General features: G+C 42.3%; 1 protein-coding gene across 1 annotated transcript in view; it reads left to right on the top strand.

Annotated features, from left to right (window-relative positions):
- Positions 1–26,504, top strand: part of RPS6KA6 (ribosomal protein S6 kinase A6) — a 66,229-nt gene that overhangs the window by 16,765 nt on the left and 22,960 nt on the right. Inside the window, exons 2-9 of the mRNA XM_056859813.1 lie at positions 3,383–3,499; positions 5,769–5,850; positions 7,760–7,840; positions 12,228–12,307; positions 14,868–14,974; positions 15,616–15,653; positions 23,007–23,149; positions 23,919–23,989. Of these exons, the coding sequence (XP_056715791.1) occupies positions 3,383–3,499; positions 5,769–5,850; positions 7,760–7,840; positions 12,228–12,307; positions 14,868–14,974; positions 15,616–15,653; positions 23,007–23,149; positions 23,919–23,989 (719 nt within the window). The remainder of the gene's footprint in view (positions 1–3,382; positions 3,500–5,768; positions 5,851–7,759; positions 7,841–12,227; positions 12,308–14,867; positions 14,975–15,615; positions 15,654–23,006; positions 23,150–23,918; positions 23,990–26,504) is intronic.

Genomic DNA, 26,504 nt, shown 5'->3' with positions numbered 1-26,504 from the left:
GAGCTCACTGTAGAATAACTGGAAGTGGAGGCGTTCCTCGCCCAGGAGACAGGAAGTTGTTAGTTAAGTCCTGCCTACCCCTAGCAATGGGTGAGAAACACCCAAAGATCAAGATGCCCTTCTACTTCAGAGCGGAAAGGACCTTCTCGGTGAGTAAACAATGTACCTTTCTGCTGGCACCAGGGCGACGTGGAGCAGCCTCTCCAGGACCTAAATCCCGGAAGAGAACTGTGGCGATGGTGTGGGGGGCATTCCCAGGGGCGGAGCTGACTTTAGTCAGCTTCCTCACCCCTTCCAGCCCGGGAACGCCCCCTGCAGAAACAGGGGTGCTGCGCCAGCTTTTTGGGGATATTTTCCGTATTTTCTATTTTCTTTTTTTAAAAGGCGTTTTTCGCCTTGCAGCGGCTGGGAAACCTCTTTGGAGGCACTGTGGCGGTGACTTGGCCACGTTGTCCTCAGCTGCTGCAAGGGTCAGGAATGGGCTGTTACAATCACATTCCCTTCCTCCCCCCCACAACAAGGCACCTTGTGAAGTAGGTGGGGCTGAGAGTGTTCTGAAAGTGATTGGCCCAGGGTCACCCAGAAAGCTTCATGTGTAGGAGTGGGGAATCAAACCCAGGTTTTCAGATTAGAATCTGTCACTCTTAACCAGTACACCGTGCTGGTTTATACAATATTGTTAGTCTGATTAATACTGTGAATTTATCTTAATATTAACATTTGCACTTGCACAGCCAGTGTGGCACAGTTGACATTGGTCTAGGACTAGAGAAACTTGGGTTCATTTCCCACCCAGCCATGTATCTCAGTTGTGACCTTGTGCCAATCAAATTCTCAGCCTAAACTACCTTGCAGGTCTCTGGGGAGGCTGCATTTGATAACCTGAATTCCTTAGAACATAAGGAGGTATAACATGTTATATATAAAATTTGCTGTAAGAGAACAATAAAGCAGGCTAATCTCTAATTTCTAAAATGGAAGCCTAATGTGCAAGATTAGGGTTACGTATACATAATGCTAGAGTTTACACACTTATGTCTCTAGGGCCGTGTTGGCGAACCTATGGCACGCGTGCCACTTCCGGCACGCGTAGCCCTCTTTGCCGGCACGCGTGGGTGAGCTCCAAAAGGCCTCCTGGGTCGTCTGTGCCCCTCCCTCTCTCAGCTGAGCTCCCCCCCCCACCGTCCGTGCGTCGGCGGGTCAGCTTCCTGCCACACACGCGGCTGGCTTCTTCCTCTTCCCCCACTCTTGCCCCGCAACAGCTGATAGGCGGCGGGGAGGCCAGCAGCAACGAGGCGGGGCCTCCTCCTCTAGGCTCCAGCAGCAGCTCCTCATCACTGCCTTCCTCCTCCTTGTCCCCCTCAGGCGGCTCCCAGCAGTCCAGCTCCAGGCTGCAGCCGCCACCGTCCTCCTCCTCAGGCGCCTCTCCCCCTGCCATTTTTGCCCGCCTCCTCCTCCGGGCGCTCATGGAGGGCCAGGCGGCCCCTCAACAGCTGCGCGTCCGCCGGAGAAAGGCCTGCCATCTCCCGCCGTCCTCCCCCTCTCCCCCGTTCGCGCTCGTCCCTGACTCCTGTGGTAAGCTTGTGGGGTAGCCGGAGCCACCCTCGTGTCCTCCGGCTTGGGCGTGGCTGCGTGGCCTCTGCCTTCTCCCTCCCCGCCCCCTAAGGTCGCCCGCAGGCTGGCGGGGTCGCAAGTGCTGGTGCGCTCGCCCTCGCTCTTGCCGCCCCCTCCTCCCCTGCCCCCGACAGCAGGTGCCCAATGCTGCCGCACCAGGGCCCAACGTCTCCGCCGTCCCGCGCCGTCGCCTCGCCGCCTCCCCAGAGCTGCCGGTAAGGGGTGGGGAGAACTTCGGGTGTGCATCCTGGAGCAAGTCCTGGGTGGGGCTTGAGGCCCGACCCAGGACACTTCCTTCCTTCCTTACATCCTTTCTTCCCCAGTTCCTTCCTTCTCTTTCCTTTTCCAGTTCCTTCATACCTCTTTCTTTCTTTCTTTCTTTCTTTCTTTCTTTCTTTCTTTCTTTCTTTCTTTCTTTCTTTCTTTCTTTCTTTCTTTCTTTCTTTCTTTCTTTCTTTCTTTCTTTCTTTCTCTGTCCCTCCCCCCTTTCTTTCTTCCTTCCCCAGTTCCTTCATTCTCTTTCCATCCCTCCCCCTTCCCCTACTAGGGCTGCCAACCTCCAGGTGGTGGCTGGAGACCTGGCAACCCTAGCAATAATGTCCAGTATTCAGGTTAAATTGATGTATTGGCACTTGGCGATAAATAAGTGGGTTTTGGGTTGCAGTTTGGGCACTCGGTTTCTAAAAGGTTTGCCATCACTGCTCTAGGGAACTGAGATGTATATGTTGATAATTGCTTCCCCATTGCCACTGTAAGAAGCTGACTCTAGTGATCCTGTAACTGCATCCCAAAGAGCTCTTGGGCCGTGGCACTGCCTTACCCACCACCCTCCAACTTGTGGGTTCTGTGCAGAAGGGAGGGGGTGAACATTCACAAACCCCACTTCTTCAATTTGCATATCTTTCCTTCAATTCTAATTCCTTCTTTTGCCACAAGAGGATGTTTTTTCCAGAGCAAACATTGTGTTTACTCCTAACTCCCATTTCTCCTTTCCTTTGCATTTGTTGCATATTTGCAGACAGTAATTTTTTATGAACCTTTATGATTTTCCCTTTAATGGAAAAGCACCTATCTTCTTTTCCAAGTAATGATGCAACACTTTCTCAACTGCTATAGTTGTCTTCTGAGGCCCTGCTTTGGGTGCCCTGCCTTCTGAGATTAGAAGGGTGGCAACCTTCTTGGTCATGGCACCAAAACCATGGAATTCACTCCACAGAAATATTCTTCTGTCTCATTCTGTCACTATCTTCTGTCAGCAAGTGAAGATTTTTTTTGTTTCATTTGGCATTCCCTCAATGACTCCTCCTTCCTGCCCTGTGATTTCACAATTGGTTGTCTGTGCTTTAAAATATATATTTTACTTGTGATTGTAGTTGGGTTCGGTGAAGTATTTTTATAATGCTTGTTTTAATTGTTAGCCACCTGGTGGCCCCATGGGGCAGAAAGGTGGGGTATAAATTTTGTAGGTAAATAAATATATTGAGTCTTAAAGGTAGGGTTGCTTGGCCCAGCCTAGCAACCAGCGGGAGACCGGGGGGGGGGGACATTGGTGTGTGTGACTTACAGTTGACACGCCTTTCTAAGAATAGGCTGAATTTCTAGAGGCCTAATATCCATTTTTAAGCATTTCATTTTTCCCCCATTTCCACTCAGAGTAGTGGTGGGAAACAGCTTGATGTGGGGAATCCCCTTGCCCTCACGGTGGGCTGGCAACCCTAATTAAAGGCGATTAATTCATTGGTAGTTACTGTTGGTTTTGCCTAAATAGGATGAAGGATGTGTGAAAGAGATACCTATTACCCACCATGTGAAAGAAGGATGTGAAAAAGCAGACCCTGCACAATTTGAATTACTTAAAGTCCTTGGTCAGGGATCATTTGGAAAGGTAAGGCACAAGCAGCTTTTTATTCTAAAATTTGCATGTTAAGAACTAGTGTTTTTATCCAAATAATTCATCCTTCAGAATATTTTCCTGTAGCTATGATGTAGATTGCTGCAAGCCACCTGCTTCCTGTTGCAGTTCCCTGTGCACTACAAGATGCTCTAGCAATGTCTTGTGATTTTGTGATGGGCTCTGTAGTACTCCTTGATACAATTTCTTGCTGTAGGCTACTTGCAGATTTAGTCTTTAGTCTAATCATGGCATCTTTTACTGGTTAGAATTCCTAGTGCATCATTCTGTCAATGCTCACATGTCAATACACACATTTTAATGAAAGAATCCATAGCTATGATGAGTCATGATGTTACTGATATTTTTAGAAGAACATTGAGCATAGCATCTTATCCAAGTGGTGACACATTTTTTACAAAGGCAGACTTTTTGTAAGTGGTTCTTGCAGCTGTAGGTATTTTGCAGCTTTAATAGCTAAACCAATCTTTATAATAACTGCTGAAGGTGATTACCTTTCTTCTTGCATGCTGTTGTGACGCTGATTACCGTACCTGCCCCTCATAGCTTTTGAAGGGGAGAAAGTATTAAGTAGATAAAGAAATCTATTAATTGTCACTGTTTTCTTTCAAAAGAATGAAAAGTGAAATGTTGAATGCTGGTTCTGAGGTATTGGTAGGAATATAGGGTGTGCATACAGCAAAGTATAAACTGTTCTTGGATCAGCACTTTAATTACTTAAACACTTTCGCTTTTGATAAAACTTTGAATAATCTATGCATCATTGTTCTTTGATTTAAATAACCTTTCCGTAATTCAGGCCTACGCTACACACCCAGTACAATTTTTTCTCAGCCACTTCATGATGAATAATATACTTTGCTTTGTGTAGAAGGAGGAGTGCTTGATGAAAGAAGCATATTTGATTTAAGAGTAAATGCTTAGGCAAAATAATTGAAAGCTTTGAAAGTGTCCTTTAAACATATGTGTGTTCATCTGTTGCACCTTTGCTGAGACATTAAAATGTGCAAGTGTTTTTGGAGTGAGTTGCTAGATTCTCCTGAATACAATTTAAGAATCTTACTGCATTTTTTGCTTTCTCATTAGCAGTTTCACATATCATAATAATATTTACAAATTTTGCTGTTACACTGCTATTACACTTGGAATTAAAATGTGAAATGGGGATAGAAATATGTTCCTATGGTGTGTGGAAGCAGCTTTATATTGGTTTCTAAATTGGTGGGTGTAATAACATAAGGTCGGTCAAACAATACTGATTCTTCCATTGATGAGATGTATCTAAGCCTGGTTTAGAAGTACTACTACCTAACACTAGCAAGACAATGTGATTTAGTAGATGGCTAGAGGGTTCTCATTCTTCCACAATGTCACAGAGTGATTTTGTGACAGCTTCCCCCCCCCCTTAGCCCAACTACCTCTCAACGTGGGTAAGGTAAAAAGTGTGTATGGGATTGTGGAGAGTTCCTTGGAGGATGGGGTCAGACAAAAATCTGACAGTAAACAATAACAACCACAGTCAGATCAGAAGTGACTTTGGTCTTCTCCATCTCCTTTCTCCTCTGATTTCAAAGAAAGCCAAGGGAAAATCTGGAAGTGCTACATCTGCACCAGGCTTTAGAATGAAGAGAGGCTTTCCGTCTTGGGACACTCTCATACTTGCTAATCAAAATGTCTTCTCTGTGTAATTTTTAAAAGGAGGCAGCAAAACCCACAAAGCTGTGATTGCATTTGGTTTTCCCGGTGGAGCTCTTTTGGGGCTGGTAGTCCATGATGCGTGTTCAATCTTGAACATATAGAAACGTGATTGTGGCTGGTTGTTTTTAAAGTTACTGGCAATGAGCATAAGCCTAAATCATAGTACGTTTGCATTTTTCTCTCGGCAGACACCTGAGAGGAGGGTTTTTGTTTTTTGGGTAATTCAGCCAATGAGTTTTTATAATATTGATAAGAGAGCCAAAATAAGTAGTAAAATATGATTCTGTATATTACCTCCTGTTTTGTCTGGTTGCTTGACCTGCTAATCAGTTCGTGTTGTACATGTGCTTATGTTAAGCTGACTTCTTAATGAGAAAAAAACCCTAGACATATTTGGTTCTGGTAATTCTGCATGAATGCTTTGGGTTTAGCTGGTTAGAGGTCCTCTTATATACAGTCTTGCTGACCACCTGAAAGACAGGATACATAGATTACATATACTTTAGTGATCTTCTTGTAAAGCATTTAATTTCTCTTTGGTTAGGTTTTTCTCGTGAGGAAAATTATAGGTCCTGATGCTGGACAGCTGTATGCAATGAAAGTTCTGAAGAAAGCTTCTTTGAAAGGTATTCTTTCTCTCTCTCGCGCTCTTTTTTTTTTTTTACACAGGACAGAAATTTGGTTGGCTGGGGACATGTTTGGCTGCTTAGTATATGTGCATTTGTATTTTTAGATTCTTTCCAGTCTTAAAGATACTCCCATTTGAATCTTGAGGAGCTTAAACCCTAAGTAGATACATTTACAGTACATTGCTAAGGAGAGTTACTCCAATCTAAGCCCATTCATTTCAGTGGGCTTAGATTGGAGTAACTCTCCTTAGGAATGCACTGTTAGACTTGGAGTGTTTGGCAACAATCAAGGCATGTACAGAAGTGTAATGAGTTTGGGTGATGGATAGCTTTTGAAGAAAATGGCTGTCCTTCAGTCTAGCTGCCTTCCTTCAGTGGAGTCTGTTTTCGCCAGTTCCTCAGTAGGGTTGCCCACACTGGGTTGGTAAATTCATGACGATCTGGGGGTGGAGCTTGCGGAGACTGGGGTTTGGGGCGGGGAGGGACCTCAGTGAGCTATAAGGCCCACCTTATAGCTCATGAAGCTATAAGGTCCAAAGCAGCCGTTTTCTCCAAGGAAACTGATCTCTGTCATCTGCAATTCCAGGATATCTCTAGGCCCCAGGTTGGAGGCTAGCAACCTTATGTTCTTGGTTTCTAAATTGAAAGATGCCAGGTCTCAAACTTGCCTGATGCTTGCTTCTGAAAGCTCATTCAGCAAATGACAATCATATAGGTTCTGGGGCTGCAATGTTCAGTAAATTAATTGGTTGATTAGTTTTTTTAAAAAATTCCAATTAAAATGGTACTCTGATTAGGCAGAAATGTAAAGTTGTTTTTAGCATATACAGAAACCATGAGTCAAGGGCACCATCTTAGAAGAGGTACTCTAACTTTTCTCTCTTTTGGGAGAGAACTCTGCTTCTAGGATAAGTCTGTTGCACTGTGTGCATGTGTCATTTGAAAAACAAACGTTTTGCTTCAAACAAAGGTTTTGCTTCAAATTACTTTATGTACAAAACCACTTGCAAGCTTAATTAAAACTCAGTGATTTAATTAGTTAAGCTTTCTTGAATCTGGTGACGGCCATAGTTGGTACTGATTTGCACTTTTCATAAAATCATAGAATCATAGAGTTGGAAGGGACCACCAGGGTCATCTAGTCCAACCCCCTGCCCAATGCAGAAATGTCACAACTACCTCCCCCACACACACCCAGTGACCCCTACTCCATTCCCAGAAGATGGCCAAGATGCCCATTTAACCATGCCAAGTGAAGGGGATTCTGCATGTGTTCCAGAGCTTGTCTTTTGATACTGAAAACAAAGTAGAGCAACGCACTTTAAGGATTTATCTTAAAATTGGTTTGATTGAATACAAGCAGGTACACTTACCTCCATTTAAGCTATGAACTTTAGAGTATGCTTTCTGCAGTTGCTTTCTTATAACTGTATTAGCAAATCACGCTGTTGCCTGTTTTTCAGGATTTTAATTTAGCTAATAGTTACAAGCACAATCTCTTTAGTGTTTTCTTCAGCAATTCCTATGGAAATACATGGGAATACTCTTGTATTGTGATCATTAATTTAAATTGTTTGTGGCAAGTTCTTGGTGGATTGAACATTCAGTAGGCTGTAGTGATTACATGTGTGTGTGTTAAGTGCTGTCAAGTCGCTTCTGATTCATGGTGATTATATACCAGTGTACAATTCCTATGCACAGATATCCACATGTTTCAGGACCCAAAAATGCACTAATTTTGTTAAAAATTTCCCTAAATCTATTCCTGAAATTCTTGGAAAGCAACCTTAACTACAACTCAATAACTGCAGTTATTAGCGAGGAGGGGGTGGTGGTGAGTGTTTCTTCCGCTGTTGCTTAAATCACGTTGTTTGCTTGTGTAGGTAACTGCTATTTCTGTTTGCAGTTCGAGATAGGGTTCGTACAAAGATGGAGAGAGATATATTGGTAGAAGTAAATCATCCATTTATTGTCAAGCTGCACTATGGTGAGTGGCTTTTGTTCTATTGCCTGCATGTTTTGGTGTAGCCTTATCAAACAGAGAACTATTCCTAACCCATGTTTCTGAAGGATTGGCTCCTTCCGTTTTGTCCCATGAGCCAAGTGCAGTCCTCAGGCTATCACCTATTAGCTGTTCCCCTGCTTAAGGTAACTCACCTGGCATCAGCTGTAGCTTATGCTTTCTTATTTGTAGTTCCCACTTTGTGGAATGGGCTCCCTGAGGAGGAGGGGGGGGCTGTCTTCAGAAATGTTCAGCAGGTGCTGCAAGGTAATTTTATTTGCCTGGGCTTTTAATGGGGTATAAACTGCAAATATCTTGGGGGTGGGGGAGGTTAGTTATCTGAGGTTTTATTTTGCTAGTTTTTAGTTATGATTTATAAGCCGCCTTGAGCCACAAGGAAAAGTGGGATATAAATATTTCAATAATAAATCATTTCATTCATTTATAGCCTGCTTTTCTCCCCAATGGAGAATTGTTCATTGTTGTAGAATTGCAAACACAGTCAACATAATGGATTTAAGCTAGACGTTTGGATTCATTTCATTTTCGTGTGATTTATGATTCACAAACCAGTGTAACCAAACTGAACTAGTTCTATGGTTTTCAGAGCAACTGGATTTCCCCAAACTTCTGGCACACCTTCTTCTTCCCCTAAATTAAAGTAGGAGTCATGCAGTTTATATACAGTGTATATCAGAGGAGCCCGTCACCCATTTCTACTTTAGTTGCTGATCAGAGCATGCCTGCTAATTGAGGAGGCAATCTGAAAACTGACTCGTGTGGAGACACGGTGGACTGCCTGCTATGTGGGTGGGTACCAGGAGTACCAAGGAGCCTTTAATTATTTAATTTCTCACGGCACTCTGTTGTGATTCACTCACAGTTCAGGAATAACTGGCTTGCGGACTGAGCCGAAGCAGTTACTCTGACATTACTGGCAGTGACAAAGAAAGTAAATGGATTCTTCCACCCAGAAGCTTGTTGACGAAGCATTCCTTTCTGAAAATAAGTTCTCCTTCCATATAGCTTTTTCATAGCCTACAGAAGATAGCAGCAACATTGACAGTGGGGTATTTTTCACGGTGGATTTTGCTTCAGTTTCGAATCGGAGCAAACAGTAAATCGATTTAAATAGCTTTGTCATGGCAGCGCAGCTTCCCCGCCCATCCCGAGGCATTTTTGATTTTTCACGGGAGAAACTTCTCTGCGCTGCTTACGTCTGCTCCCGCTCATGACTCACCGCTCCAAATCTGCCAAATCTCGCCCACTCTTCCCATGATCCTGCTCGCTCCATTTGCCCTCCCTCCAGACTTTTGCACACGCCTCCAGCTCGGCCAGGCCGCTCGGCTCCAAGAAGCCGTTACGGCTCTCTTTAGGGTTTTCCATGCCGCTGGCTGGGAAGGAAGTAGGGAAGAGGGCAGGGAGGAAGGAGAACGGCAGCAGCAGCTCCTCTTCCCTCAAGCCAGAATAAGACCCAGGGAGGGAGCCGCGCGCCGAACTGGCCAGTCAAGTTGCCGGCCGTTTATGCCTGGGAGGTCTCGCCTTGGATTTTTCGCTCTCTAGATGCACATTTCCCCCATCCGAATTCTCAAAACCCTGCATGGGGCGCTTACTGTTGAGTTCTGAGAATTTGGATGGGGAAAATGTGCATCTGGGAAGGACGAGGGTGCTGCCCAGGGCCACTGCCCGGTTAGCTGCCTCTCCTCTCCAGACAACACCCCCCCTCAACAGTCCCTGCCTGAAACCCGGAGGCTCCCTTCCTCCCAATGTGTGTTATGCCTGGGAGGTTTCGCCTTGGATTTGCCATTCTCTAGATGCACATTTCCCCCAACCTAATTCTCAGAACCCTGCATGGGGCACTTACTGTTGAGTTCTGAGAATTTGGATGGGGAAAATGCATCTGGAAATGTGCAAACACAAGGCAAAACCTCCCGTGCATTAATGGCCAAGGAGCACCAGACCTCCTCCTCCGACCCCCGCCCGGGAACGGGGGAAACCCCCACCCAGCCTCCCTCTGCGATCCCCCCCACTCTTCCTCAACTCAGCGCCCTCCGGCCTGCCTTTCCAGCCCACCCCCGGGGTTCCCGAGCAGCTGGGCTCCCGGATGTGGGTAGGGCCCAGCTGGCCGGTGAACTGCAGTGGCTCCCTCGCTCGACTCGCTCCCGACGGCCGGGCGGAGAAGCTGCTGCCAGAGAGACCTCTGGCCCTTTTCCGCGCCAGCCCAACTGGGAAGCGGATCCACTCCGAAAGGACGAGGGCCGCCGCTTTTTTGGGGGGGGGGAAATTAAGCCTTCTTCCTCTCCTCTCCATACAATCTCTTGTAATCTCGACGCAGCGCTTTGGTTTGAGTACGGCACTCAACCGCAGAGCGATGATGGCCCTTCTGCGCCATCTCTGCGGCTATTTTCTCAAACACATCAATGTTGCGATGCGATTTGAGCAGATCCCGCTGCATCCTGTGCTCGCCCCATATGGAGAGTAAATCGAGTAATTTCTCATTCCCTCCACGAAACACCACAGACACCAGTTGATTTTTGGCTTCCAGCCATCGAAAAAAAATGCACCTTCTTCAGGTGAGTTAGGATGAGCGTGCTGGCCCAAGAGGGAATACAAGAAATGGGTTAGCCTCTACCAACAAAAAGCACATTCACGGCAGCGAGCGAGGCGCAAACCCTGTTTGCCATTGGGCAAGGGGGGGCAAGTGACCTGGATGCGTGATGCGATTGGCTCGAGCGCCACAGCAATACAGCGGGACTTTTGAAACAAAGGAAATAACTTGAAATAGGCACACAATGCTGACCACTCCCGTAGCAAGCGACATCTGCTGGCCGCCGCACAAACTGAAACAATAGGGGTGGTGTCTTCAACCAAGCATGAAACTCCCCCAGCCAATCGCTGTTCTTGGGAGAGGGGTCATTGCCCATCATGGGCGGTGGCAAATGAACTGAAGCAAAACTTCTTCATGGAATTCCGAGCCAAAAAATGCGCTGTAACAAAAAAGTACGGCGTAAAAGAGGTTTCAGTTGATGCGGGCATAATGCGGGTTTTGTTGCTCGGTTCAGGAAAACTCGGAGCTGCAATGAATAATCAAATTTGGAGCACCTCAAATCAGATTTTAAACCGCAGCAAAGCTCCGTGAAAAATTCCCCAAAACTCTTTGAGTCATTTCCAGGGTGGAATAGTGCTGCAAAGATCTCATACAGTTTGCCTTGAGAAGGTTGCATTTGGCTAGTGTTAAGATGTGTGTGTGTGTAAAGTGCCGTCAAGTTGCAGCTGACTTATGGTGACCCCTTTTGGGGGGTTTTCATGGCAAGAGACTAACAGAGGTGGTTTGCCAGTGCCTTCCTCTGCACAGCAACCCTGGTTTTCCTTGGTGGTCTCCCATCAAAATACTAACCAGGGCTGACCCTGCTTAGCTTCTGAGATCTGTTAAGATAGCTGCTTGTAAAAAGATTATCTTTTAAAATTCTATTAACTTTTCATGCTGTCTTTGCTTAAGGACACTTTGCAGTTCTCCACCCATAGCCTGTGGCATAGCTGTAATCTATCACTGTACATGTGATATTTCTGTCTTGTCTTGACCAAATTGTAGTGGGTATTATAAATCTTTCATAAAGAGTATTAATTGCCCTTGCTTTTGATGTTCAGCTGAGTTTGGATCAAGGGTTCTATTTATGCAGATGAGTACTTAAAAAAAGACAAGCATGTGACTAATGTTCTTTAAAGACGTAATAATTACTTTATAAAACTAGGTATCTCTTTGCAGTGTATACTAGCAAATACACAGGGGGGGTTCCCGCACTTGTATTCCCACCGATGTATTAAGAGTTTGAAAACGTTATAAAAAGTACTGTTCACACTTTGTTTGGCCCCTTTAGTTGTGAAGACGTTTTCCAACCATTTATAAGCCATAGTATCCAAAACCCCTTTTAAAGCGATGTTTTTTATAACATTTTCAAACTCTTAATACATCGCTGGGAATACAAAGTGCGGTAACCCCCAGTAACATTTCTAAACAGTAAAGTTATTTTATTTTCAACTGAAAGTCCCCAGGGCAGTTTACAAAACAGTACAATACAATCAAATCAGTAATATCTAATAAGGTACAATTAAAACGCAGTTAAACAATGTCAATAAAATACCATAAAATACATAATCCTATTATGTTATTCCTCTTAGAGTTGTAGGGTAGATATAAATTTTGTGTTATGAGAGATAATGTATCTCAACTTTTAAAACTATCTCGGCTTAATTTGTAAATTCTGATATGCATGTATCCTGTTGGATTAAAATGTGTTCTTTAATACACCAGAAGTGTGTACTTTAATACACCATTATAATATAAAACTGATGTTTTAATTTTTCAAATTAGCCTTTCAGACTGAAGGGAAGCTATATTTAATATTGGATTTTCTCAGGGGAGGAGATGTGTTCACAAGATTATCCAAAGAGGTATGTATTTATAAAAAATTGAATAAAATTAAAATAGATGTGAAGCTGAAAAGTGCACCGCTTCCTTGGTCACTGTTCCCCCCCCCCCCGTTCCCCCAGGGACTCAGGATATATTCCCCTTCTTCCAATCCTTGCAGCAACCCTGTGATGTTTGGCTGAGAGATAGGGTCACCTAGTGAGCTACACAGCTATATCCAGGTCTAGGGTTGCCAATCTCCAGGTGGTGGCTAGAGGTCTGGGATTACAACTGATCTCCAGGTGACAAAGATCAGTTCACCTGGAGAAAATGGCCGCTTTGGAAGGTGAAATCTATGGCTTATTACCCCCTTATCCCACCCCTTCCCAAACCCTACCCTCCTCAGGCTCCACCCCTAAAATCTCTAGGTATTTCCCAACCTGGAGCTGGCAACCCTGCCGAGGTCTCTCAAGCCAAATCCCATCCTTTATACTGTGTTTGCTTTATAGAAGGCTATGTTTTGTTTGTCTTCATAATTTTTGATGAATTATTTTCTAATCAAATGTCAAGTTTTTAAATAAAATATAGATGTTTGCATGTAATTGACCTGTGAACCAGCTCTTTGTCAGTGTATCTAAGTTTTTATTTATTTCTTTATTTACTTCATTTATACCTCTCCCCATTTTTTTTTCAAGAAACATTCCTCAGCAGTTAGCTTTCTTTTTTTCGATATGTTAAGCCGTCCCCCTACTCTGTAATTGATATGGTGGTTTTAATAACCATAATGAGGTACTGTATTTTTTGCTCCATAGGACGCACCTTTCCATAAGACACACCTAGTTTTTAGAGGAGGAAAACAAGAAAAAATCTGTGGGGTGGGGCTCTGTGCGGCCCCACCCGCCTCCCAGCTGGCCGTCGGGGCGGGGAATGCCGGCTCGCGCCGTCCCGACGCGCACGCGCCCAGCCGTCTCTGTACGCCCCACCCGCCTCCCAGCTGGCGGGGTGCACAGAGCCAGCTGGGGGCGTGCATGTCCGGACGGCGCGAGCCGGCGTTCCCCGCCCCAACGGCCAGCTGGGAGGCGGGCTGGGCGCCTCACTTTTGAGGAGGAAAAAAGTGTCTTATGGAGCAAAAAATATGGTATATGAAATTTGGAGGTCCTCAATCAGACATTTCAACGTACAGAAACCAAGATATTACCACTTGCTCTTTACTTCTCTGCGACTTTTAATTCATTAGACAATGTGGGGAAGTTACTGTTTGAATTTTATATCAGGTGATAACCTGAGCGCTGAAAACAAATAAGCGCATTGGATAAGTGTATGGCTAGGTCTAATTAGAAAACCAGAGTCTCCACTGCTGCACATGTTTTGCTAAATAAACTGCAAGCTTATATTGTACTTGAGAAATAATACATTATTGAGAAATATGCGTATCATTTTTATCTAGAGCTGTTTGTTCATGTACATATAAATTTCAATTTTTCCTAATATGGAGGAAAAAATGATTTTCATTTTGTATTTTTCTTTTCCAAACTTATTCTTATGTGAACTATTACGCATGACAGGTAGACTATCCCTTACCTGGACATCCTGTATCCAGACTTATCCGAAAACTGGACCCTTCAAGCCGGCATGCAGGCAGATCCATGCTGCCTGCTTTTAGTGTTTCCGCTCACCTAAAAAAATGAAATACTGTGTACAATGCATCGTAGGTGGAGACTGAAACCCTGCCATTGTTAGTTTGTTGTTTGTTGTTGCTCTTGTTTAACAGCTGATACAGGTATTCTGGTGAGATAGTTACACCATTGCTTTCTGATGGTTCATTGTACACAAAATTATTTAAAATATCATTTAAAATTACATTCAGGCTATAAAGTGTATATAAAGTATAAATGAATTTGAATCCCAACCCCAAGATATCTCATTATGTATATTCAAAAGTTCCAAAATATTCCAGTATACAGAAAGATCCAAGCAGTCTGGATAAGGGATACTTAACCTGTATAACAGCATTTTAAACCTTTTTCCTACTTGATTAATAGTTTTAACATAGAGTTAGTAAAATAGTTGCCTTTTGAAATTAAAAGTTTATAGGCACCCGAAGTCTTAATTACTCTTCAGATAAGGGATTTACATTTAAGAGCATGCAGATGTTGTAATTTTATTGATCTGTGCCCCAGTTGATAGCCTTGTTTCACTTGAAGAATCGTGGTAGGAGGGGGAAAAAGGAGTTCATGTTATGCTGCATTCAAATCACGCTTCCATGAGGTGGCTGAAAGAGTGGTCATTGAGCCAGACTCTGCATGATCTCTCTGGTATTTTATCACCATTCTACTTCTTTTCTATTAAGGGTGGGGAACTTTGTGTGTGAAAGATATCAATTCAGATGGGAGCTTGCAAGATGGATCTTGTCCTCTTCCAGTGTCTGGGTGTAGTGTCTATAGCCTGACCTCCCATCATGCTAGGTTGTGAGGAATGCATTAGATCTAGTTAATCTAAATCACAGATTGCCTGCTTTATAATTTTTGAAGAAGTTTGTAAACATCATAGAGACATGCAGAAATTTAACAAGATCAGAATGTAAATCTATATAGTTCTTATTAGGTTATGTTTACAGAGGAAGATGTGAAATTCTACCTCGCAGAACTGGCTCTTGCTTTGGATCATCTGCACAGCTTGGGGATTGTATACAGGGACCTGAAGCCAGAAAAGTAAAGTAAAATGTATTTTATCCACTACTACAGTATTACATTTAAGTTGGTTTTCATTTTTCAGAATACCAATGTACAGTTCTATGGAAGCTTAGCTTTATTTACAGTACACTCCTGTCAGAGGTTTCACCAATCTTAACCCATTTATTTCAAAAGATCTTAGACTGGAGTAACTGCATAGGATTGCACTGCTATGTACTGATGGCTAGTTTTGTATTATTTGCATGGTTTTTGATGCTTTCCACCCTCTTTATTCTGCATCTGCTCTGGTGCTCATTTTCTTTTTGCTGTTGGGATATATAATATGCCCATTAGGATTTAATTACGGACTTTAGTATTTCTGAGTCTTAAACTGTGGCTTTTAGTTCAACTTATTGGAACAGTGCTGCTAACTCTAGTCCAGTGGTTTTTTATTGCTTTCTATTGTATCAGTTTTGTAAGCCGCCTTGTGAACTTTAAGTTAAAAGTGCAGGATACAAATGTGTTTACTATTTAACTTCTCTAGTATAAAAACCTTACAATAAATAATTTCTTTCCATAGTAATCTTGTTCAGTAATCTTGATATGCAATTAATATATTAAAATGTTCTTATAAAATATTGCTGTTATATGTATTGGTGAATGTGAATTTTAATTTTCAGCATTTTGCTTGATGAAGCAGGACATATCAAGTTAACAGGTAAGTGGAATTTATTAGCATGGTTTATTCCAATATTAGTGGGTATACATAGTCTATTTGCTTTTAATAGCAACAGTTAGTACTGGATTGAGTTTCTGCAAGACACTTTAATCTGTGGTTTCATGTATGGATTTTTTCAAATAGATTTTTATATTAATGAAAATTGGAGTCTGGCCAAGATATGTTGCTCACTTGCCAGAAATGTGGCCTCCTTCTAGGCAGTCTGAGTTCCCTTCTATTCAGTTATTCTATTCTTATGTATTGTAGTGGAAAATATCAAGCACAGGATAAACTTACATTAAAACAGGGCACAGTGAGCAGCCCTCTTCTGCAGCAAGCAGATATTTACAAGCGAAAACCTGTTTTAAATATTTGTATACTGCCATTTTGCCATTGCACTTGACAGACAGATTTCCAGGAGCAAAATGTAAATGTAGTGGAAAATATAGCATTTCCTAACTGCATGCATGTACTTTTTTTGGTCAAAGAGCCCCAAAGTGTGAGTTCATTTATACCACTTCAACTCCTGTAGCCAGTGTGGTGTAGTGGTTAAGAGCGGTGGACTCTAATCCAGAGAACCGAGTTTGATTCCCCACTCCTCCACGTGAGTGGCAGATGTTAATCTGGTGAACCAGATTGCTTTCCCCACTCCTACACATGAAGCTTGCTGGGTGATCCTGGGCTAATCACAGTTCTCTTAGAGCTCTCTCTGCCCTACCTACCTCACAGGGTGTCTGTTGTGGGGAGGGGAAGGTGATTGTAAGATGGTTTGATTCTTCCTTGAGTGATAAAAGTTGGCATATAAAAACCAACTCTTCTTCTTCTTGTTCTAGTTGGATTCCCTTCAGAGGCCACTAGCTACATGTCTTAGTCTAAAATTATGATGGAATCTGGTGACAATGCTTTTTATTCAGTGTGGCTTAGTGGACTTGAATAAGCAATAAATTGACCATCTAGCTGAAATTACAGTTTGCGCAGGAACCACTGGCAAATGGCTAGGTTCTCTCTAATTGGCATGAATTGTTCAAGTGGCTAATAATATTGCTGTTCTAGGTATTTATTTATCTTTAAAATGTGTTAGGCACTTTGTTTAGCAATAGTCACCACAAAACAGCAATAAACAATCATTTAATTAAGTGGCAGAAGTAGTGAAAACACAGCAGCCATAAAACTTTGCAAATAAATAGTGTGAAAAGTGTGGAAGTTTGCCGGGTGACTTGGTCAGTCACACACGCTCAGCCACAGGGTTGTTGTGAAGATAGAATGGAGGCGAGGAGAGCTTAAGCTGCTTCGGGTTCCCATTGGGAAGAAAGGTGGGAGATCAATGAAGTAAATAAGTAAAATAAAACACCACAGTTTTACATTGGGCAATATATACAGCTTTTCAAATAGAGAATGCTGAGTAAAGGTATAGAATTTCACAGTCTATTACAGAAAGCTTCATCTAGGTTGCATGCAGAGATTTCCCATGTGTATTGAACTTGAAGGACTTCCTTGATCATTTTAGACATCAACCAAAAAGAAAAAAAAAAAACTTCTTTGCCTGGGTCAATGTGTGACCCATCAGTGATTTTTAAGAAACATCATTTTCCCTCAAGAACCATAGCCAAGGTAATTAAGCCTGAAATGCCTGTTCTTTTTCATTGTAGAGGAGAGGCTTTATAGCAGGGGTGTCAAACTCAATTGTTACAAGGGCCGGATATGACATTAATGTCACTTGGTCGGCCTGGACCATGCCTCGCCAGCCCAGATCCCCAGAGTTGGGGAGGCTGCCTTGGCTGCTTGCGGGCCGGATTCGGCCCGTGGGCCTTATGTTTTACATCCCAGCTTCATAGGATGATAACATTTTACTGCATACTAAAATACACAATGCTAAAATGGTATTAATGTAAACATCTCTGAAATCACCACTTCTTAAATAACGCTCTGTGTGTGTGCATGCATGTCATTCATCATTTACCATTCTATCTTGCCCACTGAAGCCCAGTTAATTTTTACATCAGATTTTCTGTTGCTGATTATTCAGATATACTATAGCATACTTACTTGCTTTATAGTGAGAGAAATCAGAAGCTCATTGTGATTTGGGCCTCGATACGCCAGCTGTTATTTCTGTGCTTCTTCCATTGATTTTGGTGGAGCTTGTGTAGGACTCTTAACATAAGCACCATAGAATAATATGGCGGATGATGCTTTTCAGTGATAACTAGACCATTTCTCAGTTTAGGTGTAATGGCAAATCATGGTTTGACATTATAGGGAAGGGGCTGTGGCTCAGAGGTAGAGCATCTCCTTTGCAGGCAAAAGATCACAGGTTCAATCGCCAGCATTTCCAGTTAAAAGGATCAAGTAGTAGATGATATGGGAGAGCCTATGTCAGCCAGAGTAGACCATGCTGACCTGAGTCACATGACCCTGCACAGGTGTGAGGCAGTGTCATGTGTTCGTATGTGAGCCTTGGGTTTGTGCACTCCAGTTCATTTTCCACATCCTCATTCTTGGCAAACCATAATTTGCTCTTCAGGTACACTGTGGTTTGATTATAATTCCCAGTTATAATTATAATTCAGGTACACCAGGTACACTGTGGTTCGATTATAATCCCAGTTCTAGTTTATGCACACTGCGTCTGGCAGTTGATTCATTTAATTTATGCGATTTGCATTACAAAACCTTCTTCTTGTATTTTGCTGCTTTGTTCAGGTTAAGGAGGTTAAGGAGCCTCCCAAGATGGTAGTTTCCCACTCTTAGTCGCACATCTTTAGTGTTAAAATGAATGTGCAGGAAGCAGTTTCTGAAATGAAATTAACAAAACGGATCAGCATTTTGGGCTTTCTTTTTGGACTGTGATGGGTATCCTAATCCCTCTCCTTCCAGAATTCCCCGTTAAGATGTTTGGATTGGTGGGGACTTCATATGTATGTTTTGGTCCTTTGTGTTCCAGTCGAGTAAAGATTTTTAGATTAATGTTGTGCATTCAAGACAGTTCAAATTATAAGCATAGCAGACCTCTTGAGACTGTCAGTATTTGCAGTCTAGCAAGGAAGCATTCAGTTTTTAAAGATGGGAGAAAGGCCTGCTTTATTTTGCAGGCTGCATCAGAAGACACAACCAATATGTGAAGAAGTGGATGGTGCCGGGGTGGGGGTGGGGCAAAATGTTTGAAAATTGCATATGAAGCAATCTATCTTGGTTAGCAAGCAGTCCTCAAATTCTCCTTTTCAGCTTTATTGTAAGGGCAATAAATGACTAAGTTGTCACGTAAGGGATTTTTGGTACCTTTTTCTTAAATGCACCCACAGCAAAAGAAGTGAAAAGGGTAAGGCATCCTGCTGAGTTTGCTCAGCTTTCAGGGCAGCATTGTTAGCAAGGTCCGTACATCTGCTATGGAAGATGTGAACTGTGTGGATGTGAACTGTATGAGTGTGTCAAGATGTGAACTATATGGATGTAGAGTGGCACACAGCTAAAAGAAACTTAACACATTTCTGTTCAGTTAGTCTAGTCCAGTGTTTCCCAAACTTTGAGTCATGGAGCACTTTTTGGGAGAGAAATTCATCATGGAGCACTAATTTTCACCTAGCCTATATGCCAGTGGTTCCCCACCTTTTTTTGACCAGGGACCACTAGAACTTTTTTGTTCGGTGCAGGGACCCCAAGGTTCAAAATAAAAATTCTGAGAATTTGAAAATAAACTTTAATCATAACTGTTAGTTAAACATTAAACTTAGAATAACATTTGAATATATATTTTTATAATAGAGAACTTTTAATTGAAAATCAATGTGATTTTTGAGCTTGCATCCTTTTTACAAGCTGGGCAATTCTGGGGCTAATACAGTTGCTCAGAGCTACACGAATATCATCACTTGCTCCCAATCGATTTCTGGTCTTGTTCTTAATTATAAGCAAAGCAGAAAACCCTTGTTCGCATAAATAAGTTGTGGAGAAGAGCATAAGATATCGCAAGGCGAATCCCCGAACTGTAGGATATGAATTTGCTTTTTTACACCAGAACTCTTCAAGAGAAACTGATTCAAACGCATCCTTACAGTGTCTATCATTTTGGAATTCAATGAGCTCTTCCTGGATTTCTTCTGCAACCTCTTCAACAGCAATACCAAAAGGATTGCGAATCAGCTTTTGGGTATCTTTTGATTCGGTCTGGTTATATTCCGGGAAGTAACGGTGGAATTCATTGACCAGCATTTGCAGATGACTTCTGATGTTGTCTTGTATATTCGCGGTGATCATGTCATCTTTACTATCATCGACCAGTGCTTTTAATGCAAAAAACGCAGAATAATTGTTTTTGCCAACTTTACCTATCCATAATTGCAGTTTGCAAATAAAGGCACACAGTTTGTCTTCAAACATCAAAATGTTTCCCACACCTGCTAAATTTATTTTTCCAGAACCTTGCAACTGTAAGTTTAGTTTATTCAAATGTGAGAAAATATCCACAAGATAAGCCAAATGCACCTGACTTTTCAAATCAGAAAACTGCTCTAGTAAATTCTTAGTTTTCTTCCTGGCTAGAAACAGCTCTTTTCTTAGTTCAAATAACCTTCCCAGCATATTGCCTTTTGATACCCAACGAACTTTGGTGTGGAAGAATCTCATAATCAGAGTCCATTTCAGTGCACAGTTTTTTAAAAAGGTGTGTATTTAAGGCGCTGCTTTTAATAACATTGACCACTTTTATGGCCATTTCCATGGTATTAACAAGGCTTTTAGGAAGAGTCTTGGAAGCTAACGCCTGACGATGTATGATACAATGAGTTGTTATTGCTGAAGGATTCTTCTGTTTTATTAATGTTGCTAGACCGGAGCATGATCCTAACATGGCTGGAGCGCCATCCGTACAGAAGCCGGCGAGCTTTTCCCACATAATGCTATGTTTCTCAAAATACTCCGCTATTATATTCATGACGTCGATACCTTTTGACGTCGTTTCCAGTTTCCGCGAAATCAATAATTCCTCTTTAATAGTGTTGCCGTCGTCTAAAAAGCGGACAAATATGAGCAACTGACTGCAATTAGAAACGTCTGTCGATTCATCACACTGCAAAGCGAAACATGGCAAATTTTTTATTTTCGAAACAAGCTGCTCCTCAATGTCATTTGACATAATTTCAATTCAAGCTTTTACCGTGTTGCCGATAGAGGTATTTCTTGTATTTTCTTTTTGGCTTCCATCCCTAAAACCTCTTCGACAGCTATCATCAAACAAGGTTTGACGAGTGTTTCTCCTATTATGTGTGGTTGTGTGAGGCTCGCTTGCACCCTCCCCCGGCCTCCCCTCCCCCGCATGTTCCTTACTTGTGGCGCGCCGCTCCCGCGAGTCACCACCGCACGCCGCCGCGCTCTGCGCCCACGAGCCGCCGCCATGCTGCCCGCTTAAATATTAATTTATTATGGGTTTATAACTTTGTTTCGCGGACCCCTGGTTTAGTTCTCGTGGACCCCTGGTTGGGAACCAGTGCTATATACTAAACCGAACAACAGTAGTATTTTTCTTTCCAGTCTCTTCACGGAGCACTAGGAGATGTTTCGCGGAGCACCAAGTGCTCTGGGGAGCATAGTTTGGGAACCACTGGTCTAGTCTAAACCCACTGAAATCAATGGGCTTAGGCTGGAGTAACTGGGTGTAGGATTTGCTTTATGTGCTGAGCTTGATTCAGAGTCTGCTGGGTGGGTGCATTTACCCACTTTTCAAGCTCCACGTAGTTGCTTTCCTTTATTTCTGTTCCCTGATGAAATCTCTGTGGAATTGTTTTGGCTTCCATGCCAAATCTGGCTTCCTGTACATGCAGTGGCCAAGACACCAGTTGCAACTCCCACAACTCCTGTGGATTTCTCCACCGTGAGTTTTCTCTCTACATCCTTCCAGTTTGGAGCAGAAGTAATATTTCCTGTTCTGATTATTGTTTGAAGACTGGAAGTATCCCACAGGTAGGAATTCCCCTGCCCCCTTCCTCTTCTACTCTTGCATGCAGCCCCTCCATTTCATTTTTACAGCTAAGTTTGGCAGAGAGTAATAGCAGCACTAGCATTTTCATTAACTGTGGTTCGTGCCAAACTGCAGTTTGCAACCTGTACGTCTACTCATGGATAAGCTATGCTGTGGCGTAACTATGGCTAACAGATGCCAATGCAGATATTAAGGAAGGAAGGGGAAGGAATGCAGAAGAGATGGGAGGGAAGGTATGTGTGGGCCTGTTGGCAAAGAGATTGTGCAGCAGTGAGCATGTTGGAGGAGAGACAGCTGCGTGAATCCATCCCAAACATTTAGCTTTTTTAAAAAAAAATCAAAGACGTAACTTGGCTTAAATTGAAGTTCTTTACTGAACTAGGAAGGCTTTAATTAAACTTCGCTCCAGATAGTATCAAATGGTTTACTTTGTTGTTGTGCCCTTGCAGTGTCTGCTCCTAGACACTGATGAAAAGTAATTAAAGATTACAGCTTTGATCCAAAGCACATTTGCATGCATTTGGGCAGAGCCATGTGCTGAACCTGTGCTTCCTTTGAAATATATTTCGCAGTAGCTCCAACCATCCACTTTACATAATTCAACAGCAGCTTTGTCTCAGTCATGTAACCTGCTGCAGGTATGTCTCATGACTTTTTTGGGATTATAGCCTTTTTTTCTCTGGGAAAGATCTTAAATTTTGGTTTGCACGTCACAAACGACTTGTGCTACTGATAACCCTACCATCGTTTCAATTGATTGCAAGGATTTGACAAGCAATTCCTTGTATATATAATGCCTTAGGATGCTACATTTACTGAATTATAGCTTTATCTTCTATCCATTGCAATCTGTCTCTACTGTATAAATAAAATACTTGGTTGCATTTGAAGTAACACTGTATCCTTACTTGACGCACCTAAAGGAAGTTTGTTCAGGAAAAAAAAAGCTCTGCATTGTGCAAAACAGGATAGAGGCAAGGCAAAGTGTATAAATAATACAGAGATCCTTAAAACATCCTTGTATATTTTTTGATTTGCATATTGCTCCATAAACCGCTCTGTTAAATTGTTGGCTGAAAGGTGGATATTACATAATCTCAAATACATGAAGCCAATATTGTTCAAGAAATGGCATGCCAAAGCAATATTGTGTTGCCTTGCATTGTTCACGTATATTTCAGTAACCTTTGATTGGGAGCTGTTTAGGTTTTTTTTTTTTTTTTAATTTGGGAGTTCACTAGTTAGTCGTAACAGGTCTTCTCTCCCATGGTCATGGAATAATATTATTCTTGAATAATATGTAGTTGACATTATAATGTTCTATAATTACTATTCCATCAAGTTTCTTTACTTTGTATGTCTTTATAATACTGTTTTAGACTTCGGCCTCAGCAAAGAATCTGTTGATCAAGAAAAGAAGGCCTATTCTTTCTGTGGTACTGTAGAGTACATGGCACCTGAAGTTGTAAACAGGCGAGGCCATAACCAGAGTGCTGATTGGTGGTCATTTGGGGTTCTTATGGTACTGTATTTCAATGCCTAACTTTACATAATGTTCATATGTGTTGCTTAGGAAATTCTAACTCCATTTGCAAGCTTTGGCAGTTGTTTATCATGTTACTGAAGTTGTACTCTGAATAAAACTTTTCAGTTTCTATTGGGGTTATATTTCCCAGATTGGACTAAAAAAAATTCCTTTGTTTCGTAAACTAGTTGAAAAATGCTGTAATCTTCAGAATGCTGTTAGACATAGAAAACCATAGCAGGTTGGATCCTGCAGATCCATTCCACTGGCAGTAATACTTCTAGTAGAAGTGTCCTTCCCCTGACTCCGGAGGCATTTTCATCAGGAAGTCTCCTTGTGCCAGAGGAAAGCACAACTAATAGTGGAAATGGTATGTGGAATCCAAGCCATGTGTATGAGTGAAGGATATTGTATGCCTTTATATGTTGATGGTGGCAATGAATGATGCAAACTCCCAGACGATTTGCAGGCTTCAGATTTTTCTCATCTGAAATATTATTTCAGCACACTACGATCGAACTGCTTACTTTTATATTTTAAGTAGCGGCACGCAGGTTTACCAAAATTCTTTAATATAAATTCCTTTTGCTTTTGTCTTATGTATGTTGCGCTCGAGATCTTTGGTCAGATGAGCTTGAAATAAACGGAAATTCCTTTTACTGGCTATTTAGAAACCTCCAGTTATTGTTTTTGTTTTGTTTTTAGTTTAGTTTTAAGCGCCCAGCCTTTATACTTCTTAACTGCATGGGTTTTGTTTTTTTTCCAGTTTGAAATGCTTACTGGTACACTGCCATTTCAAGGTAAAGATCGAAATGAAACTATGAATATGATACTCAAGTAAGTATATACTAAGTTAAAAGCATAACAGTGAATCATGGCTTAACTGATATAATAACTATACAATATTTTAAAGAGTTTGAATGGTGACAAATTAACTTAAAAACTAGTTCCCTTTTTGTGATCTATAATATTAGAAAATGGTTTGTTTCAGACAAAGCAATTCATGGTTTGGAGCAATGGGTATGAGGTTTGAGCTTCTTCATCCCTCCATGCTGCAATCCAGTTAGTTCCTTTGTGTTTAGTGCAGGCAAACAATACCTTGGGTGTGCCTGTCAAAACAGGATTGCAGACCACCATTTCTAGGCAGAGGACAAGCACAAAGAATAGTTTTTTAGTTTGAGTGCAACAACAGATATACTATTTGCACTTGAAACAGAAGACCTAATATGAGAGTGTGGGGATGAGACTTATGTTTATATAGTATTAGATCATAGCTTGGCAGCACAACTGAACCATCCCTATGTGTATCTGCATATGCACAAATCACAGTGAGAACCCAAACATTTTAGAGATACGGGATCGGTGATGTTTTATTCAAAATTTAACCCTTTCCAGGGTTAATTTATTAGTGCTGTTTATCAGCTCAATTAAGAAATCTTTAGACTTGTCAATTAAGAAATCCTTAGACTTTTATTAGCAAATACGGAGCTGGCATAGAGTTCTCCTACCACTGTAATGGTACAGCATTGCAACCCATGTCACAGGAGGCAAGTGTTTGAGAGAAAATTGATCTGGGGTTGTTAGCAGGCTTCTCTGCAAGTGTTGGGGCCACTCTTTATTGCTTATAGTTTGTTTTTCAGATAAGTGTAATGCCAGATGTTCTTTTTGTACATTGAAGAGTCATAGTTTCTTGCAAAGTTATGTATTGAGTTTGGGGGAGGGTCTCTTCAAGTATGGCTAGGGTTGCCAACCACCAGGGACTAGCTGGAGATCTCCTGCTATTACAACTGATCTCCAGCCAATAGAAATCAGTTCACCTGGAGAAAATGGCTGCTTTGGCAATTGGACTCTGTGGCAATGAAGTCCCTCCCCAAACCCCACCTTCCTCAGGCTCCACCACAAAAACCTCCCGCCAGTAGCAAAGAGGGACTTGGCAACCCTAAGTATGACAAGAGCCTTCAGCTCTTGGTTCTGAGAAGGGAGGATGCATGCATCTTTGTGGTATGGTCCTGTAATTGTCACAGAGAATGGGGACAAAATCTTGCAAGTGGCCCCTTAACCTTGCGAAGGCTGATCTGGCTACCTGGATACATGCCACTGTACATTGGTCTCCCCTCGAAATCAATTTGGAAATTCCAGCTGGTGCAAAATGCCATCACTTGGCTGTTATCGGGAACTAGGTGGAGCATACATATTACTCCCCTTCTACAATCACTCCACAGATTACCCATCAGTTAAAAGGTAAAGGTAGTCCCTTGTTCAAGCACCAGGTCATTACTGACCCATGGGGTGACATCACATCCCGATGTTTACTAGGCAGACTATGTTTATGGGGTGGTTTGCCATTGCCTTCCTCAGTCATTTACACTTTACCCCCAGCAAACTGGGAACTCATTTTACCAACCTCGGAAGGATGGAAGGATGGGTCAACCTTGAGCCGGCTACCTGAAACTGACTTCCGTCAGGATCGAACTCAGGTTGTGAGCAGAGCTTTTGACTGCAGTACTGCAGCTTACCACTCTGCGCCACAGATCTCTACCCATCAATTAATGAGCTCAATTTAAAGTATATATGACATACAAAGCCCTTCAAGGCCTTGGACCCTCATATCTGTGAGACCGTCTCTTCGCCACGACAGCTTCACTCATCTGAGCAGAGCCTTCTGCAGGTGCCAACCTCCAAATGGGCAAGCTCAACAACTGCTTTCCTGTTGTGGCCTCCACCTTGTGGAATGCCATGCCTGAGGAGGACAGGGAGGCTTCCACTCTCATGGCTTTCCACAAACAGCAAAACGGAATTATTCAAGAGGGCTTTTCTACACAGGCAATAGGGTAGCACTTTACAAAAGGCATCCCAAAGTTATTTGGATAAATTATTGGGAACCCTGGTCTGTACTGCTGTCTATAGTTTGCTGTGGGTTGGATCCAATTGTGTAATTTTGCAGAATTTAATGTGTCACGTTAATACTTACGCCTTGCTTCAGTTCTGTTTTTAAGATTTCTGGTTGGCTCTACAATGCAAATTATATTTCATTGTTTATTGAATGTCCCATCTTGTTGATTGAGTTGACTCACTCTGTGCAGTCTACCTTGAGTCCAAGTGAGAAAGGTGGACTATAGATCATGTAAATAAATAGAAGGATAGCCAGCTCATGAACGTACTGTGGAGTGTAATATTTCCAATGATTTGGATTGACTGGAATGGATTAAACAGCAACATGTTATGGTATGTATGTTGCAAGATGGAAATTAACTAATCTCTCTGAGATGATTTGGAGTGAACTGCATACATTCTTGTCCCATTTAAAAGCACACTGCATAATTAGCAAAATGCTTGCTCTGAATTAATCTGC

This window comes from Euleptes europaea, chromosome 13 (assembly GCF_029931775.1).
Source record: "Euleptes europaea isolate rEulEur1 chromosome 13, rEulEur1.hap1, whole genome shotgun sequence".
Classification (NCBI taxonomy): Eukaryota; Metazoa; Chordata; class Lepidosauria; order Squamata; family Sphaerodactylidae; genus Euleptes; species Euleptes europaea.
The sequence above is the reverse complement of the archived record's forward strand: the minus strand, read 5'-3'. Positions and strand labels throughout refer to the sequence as shown.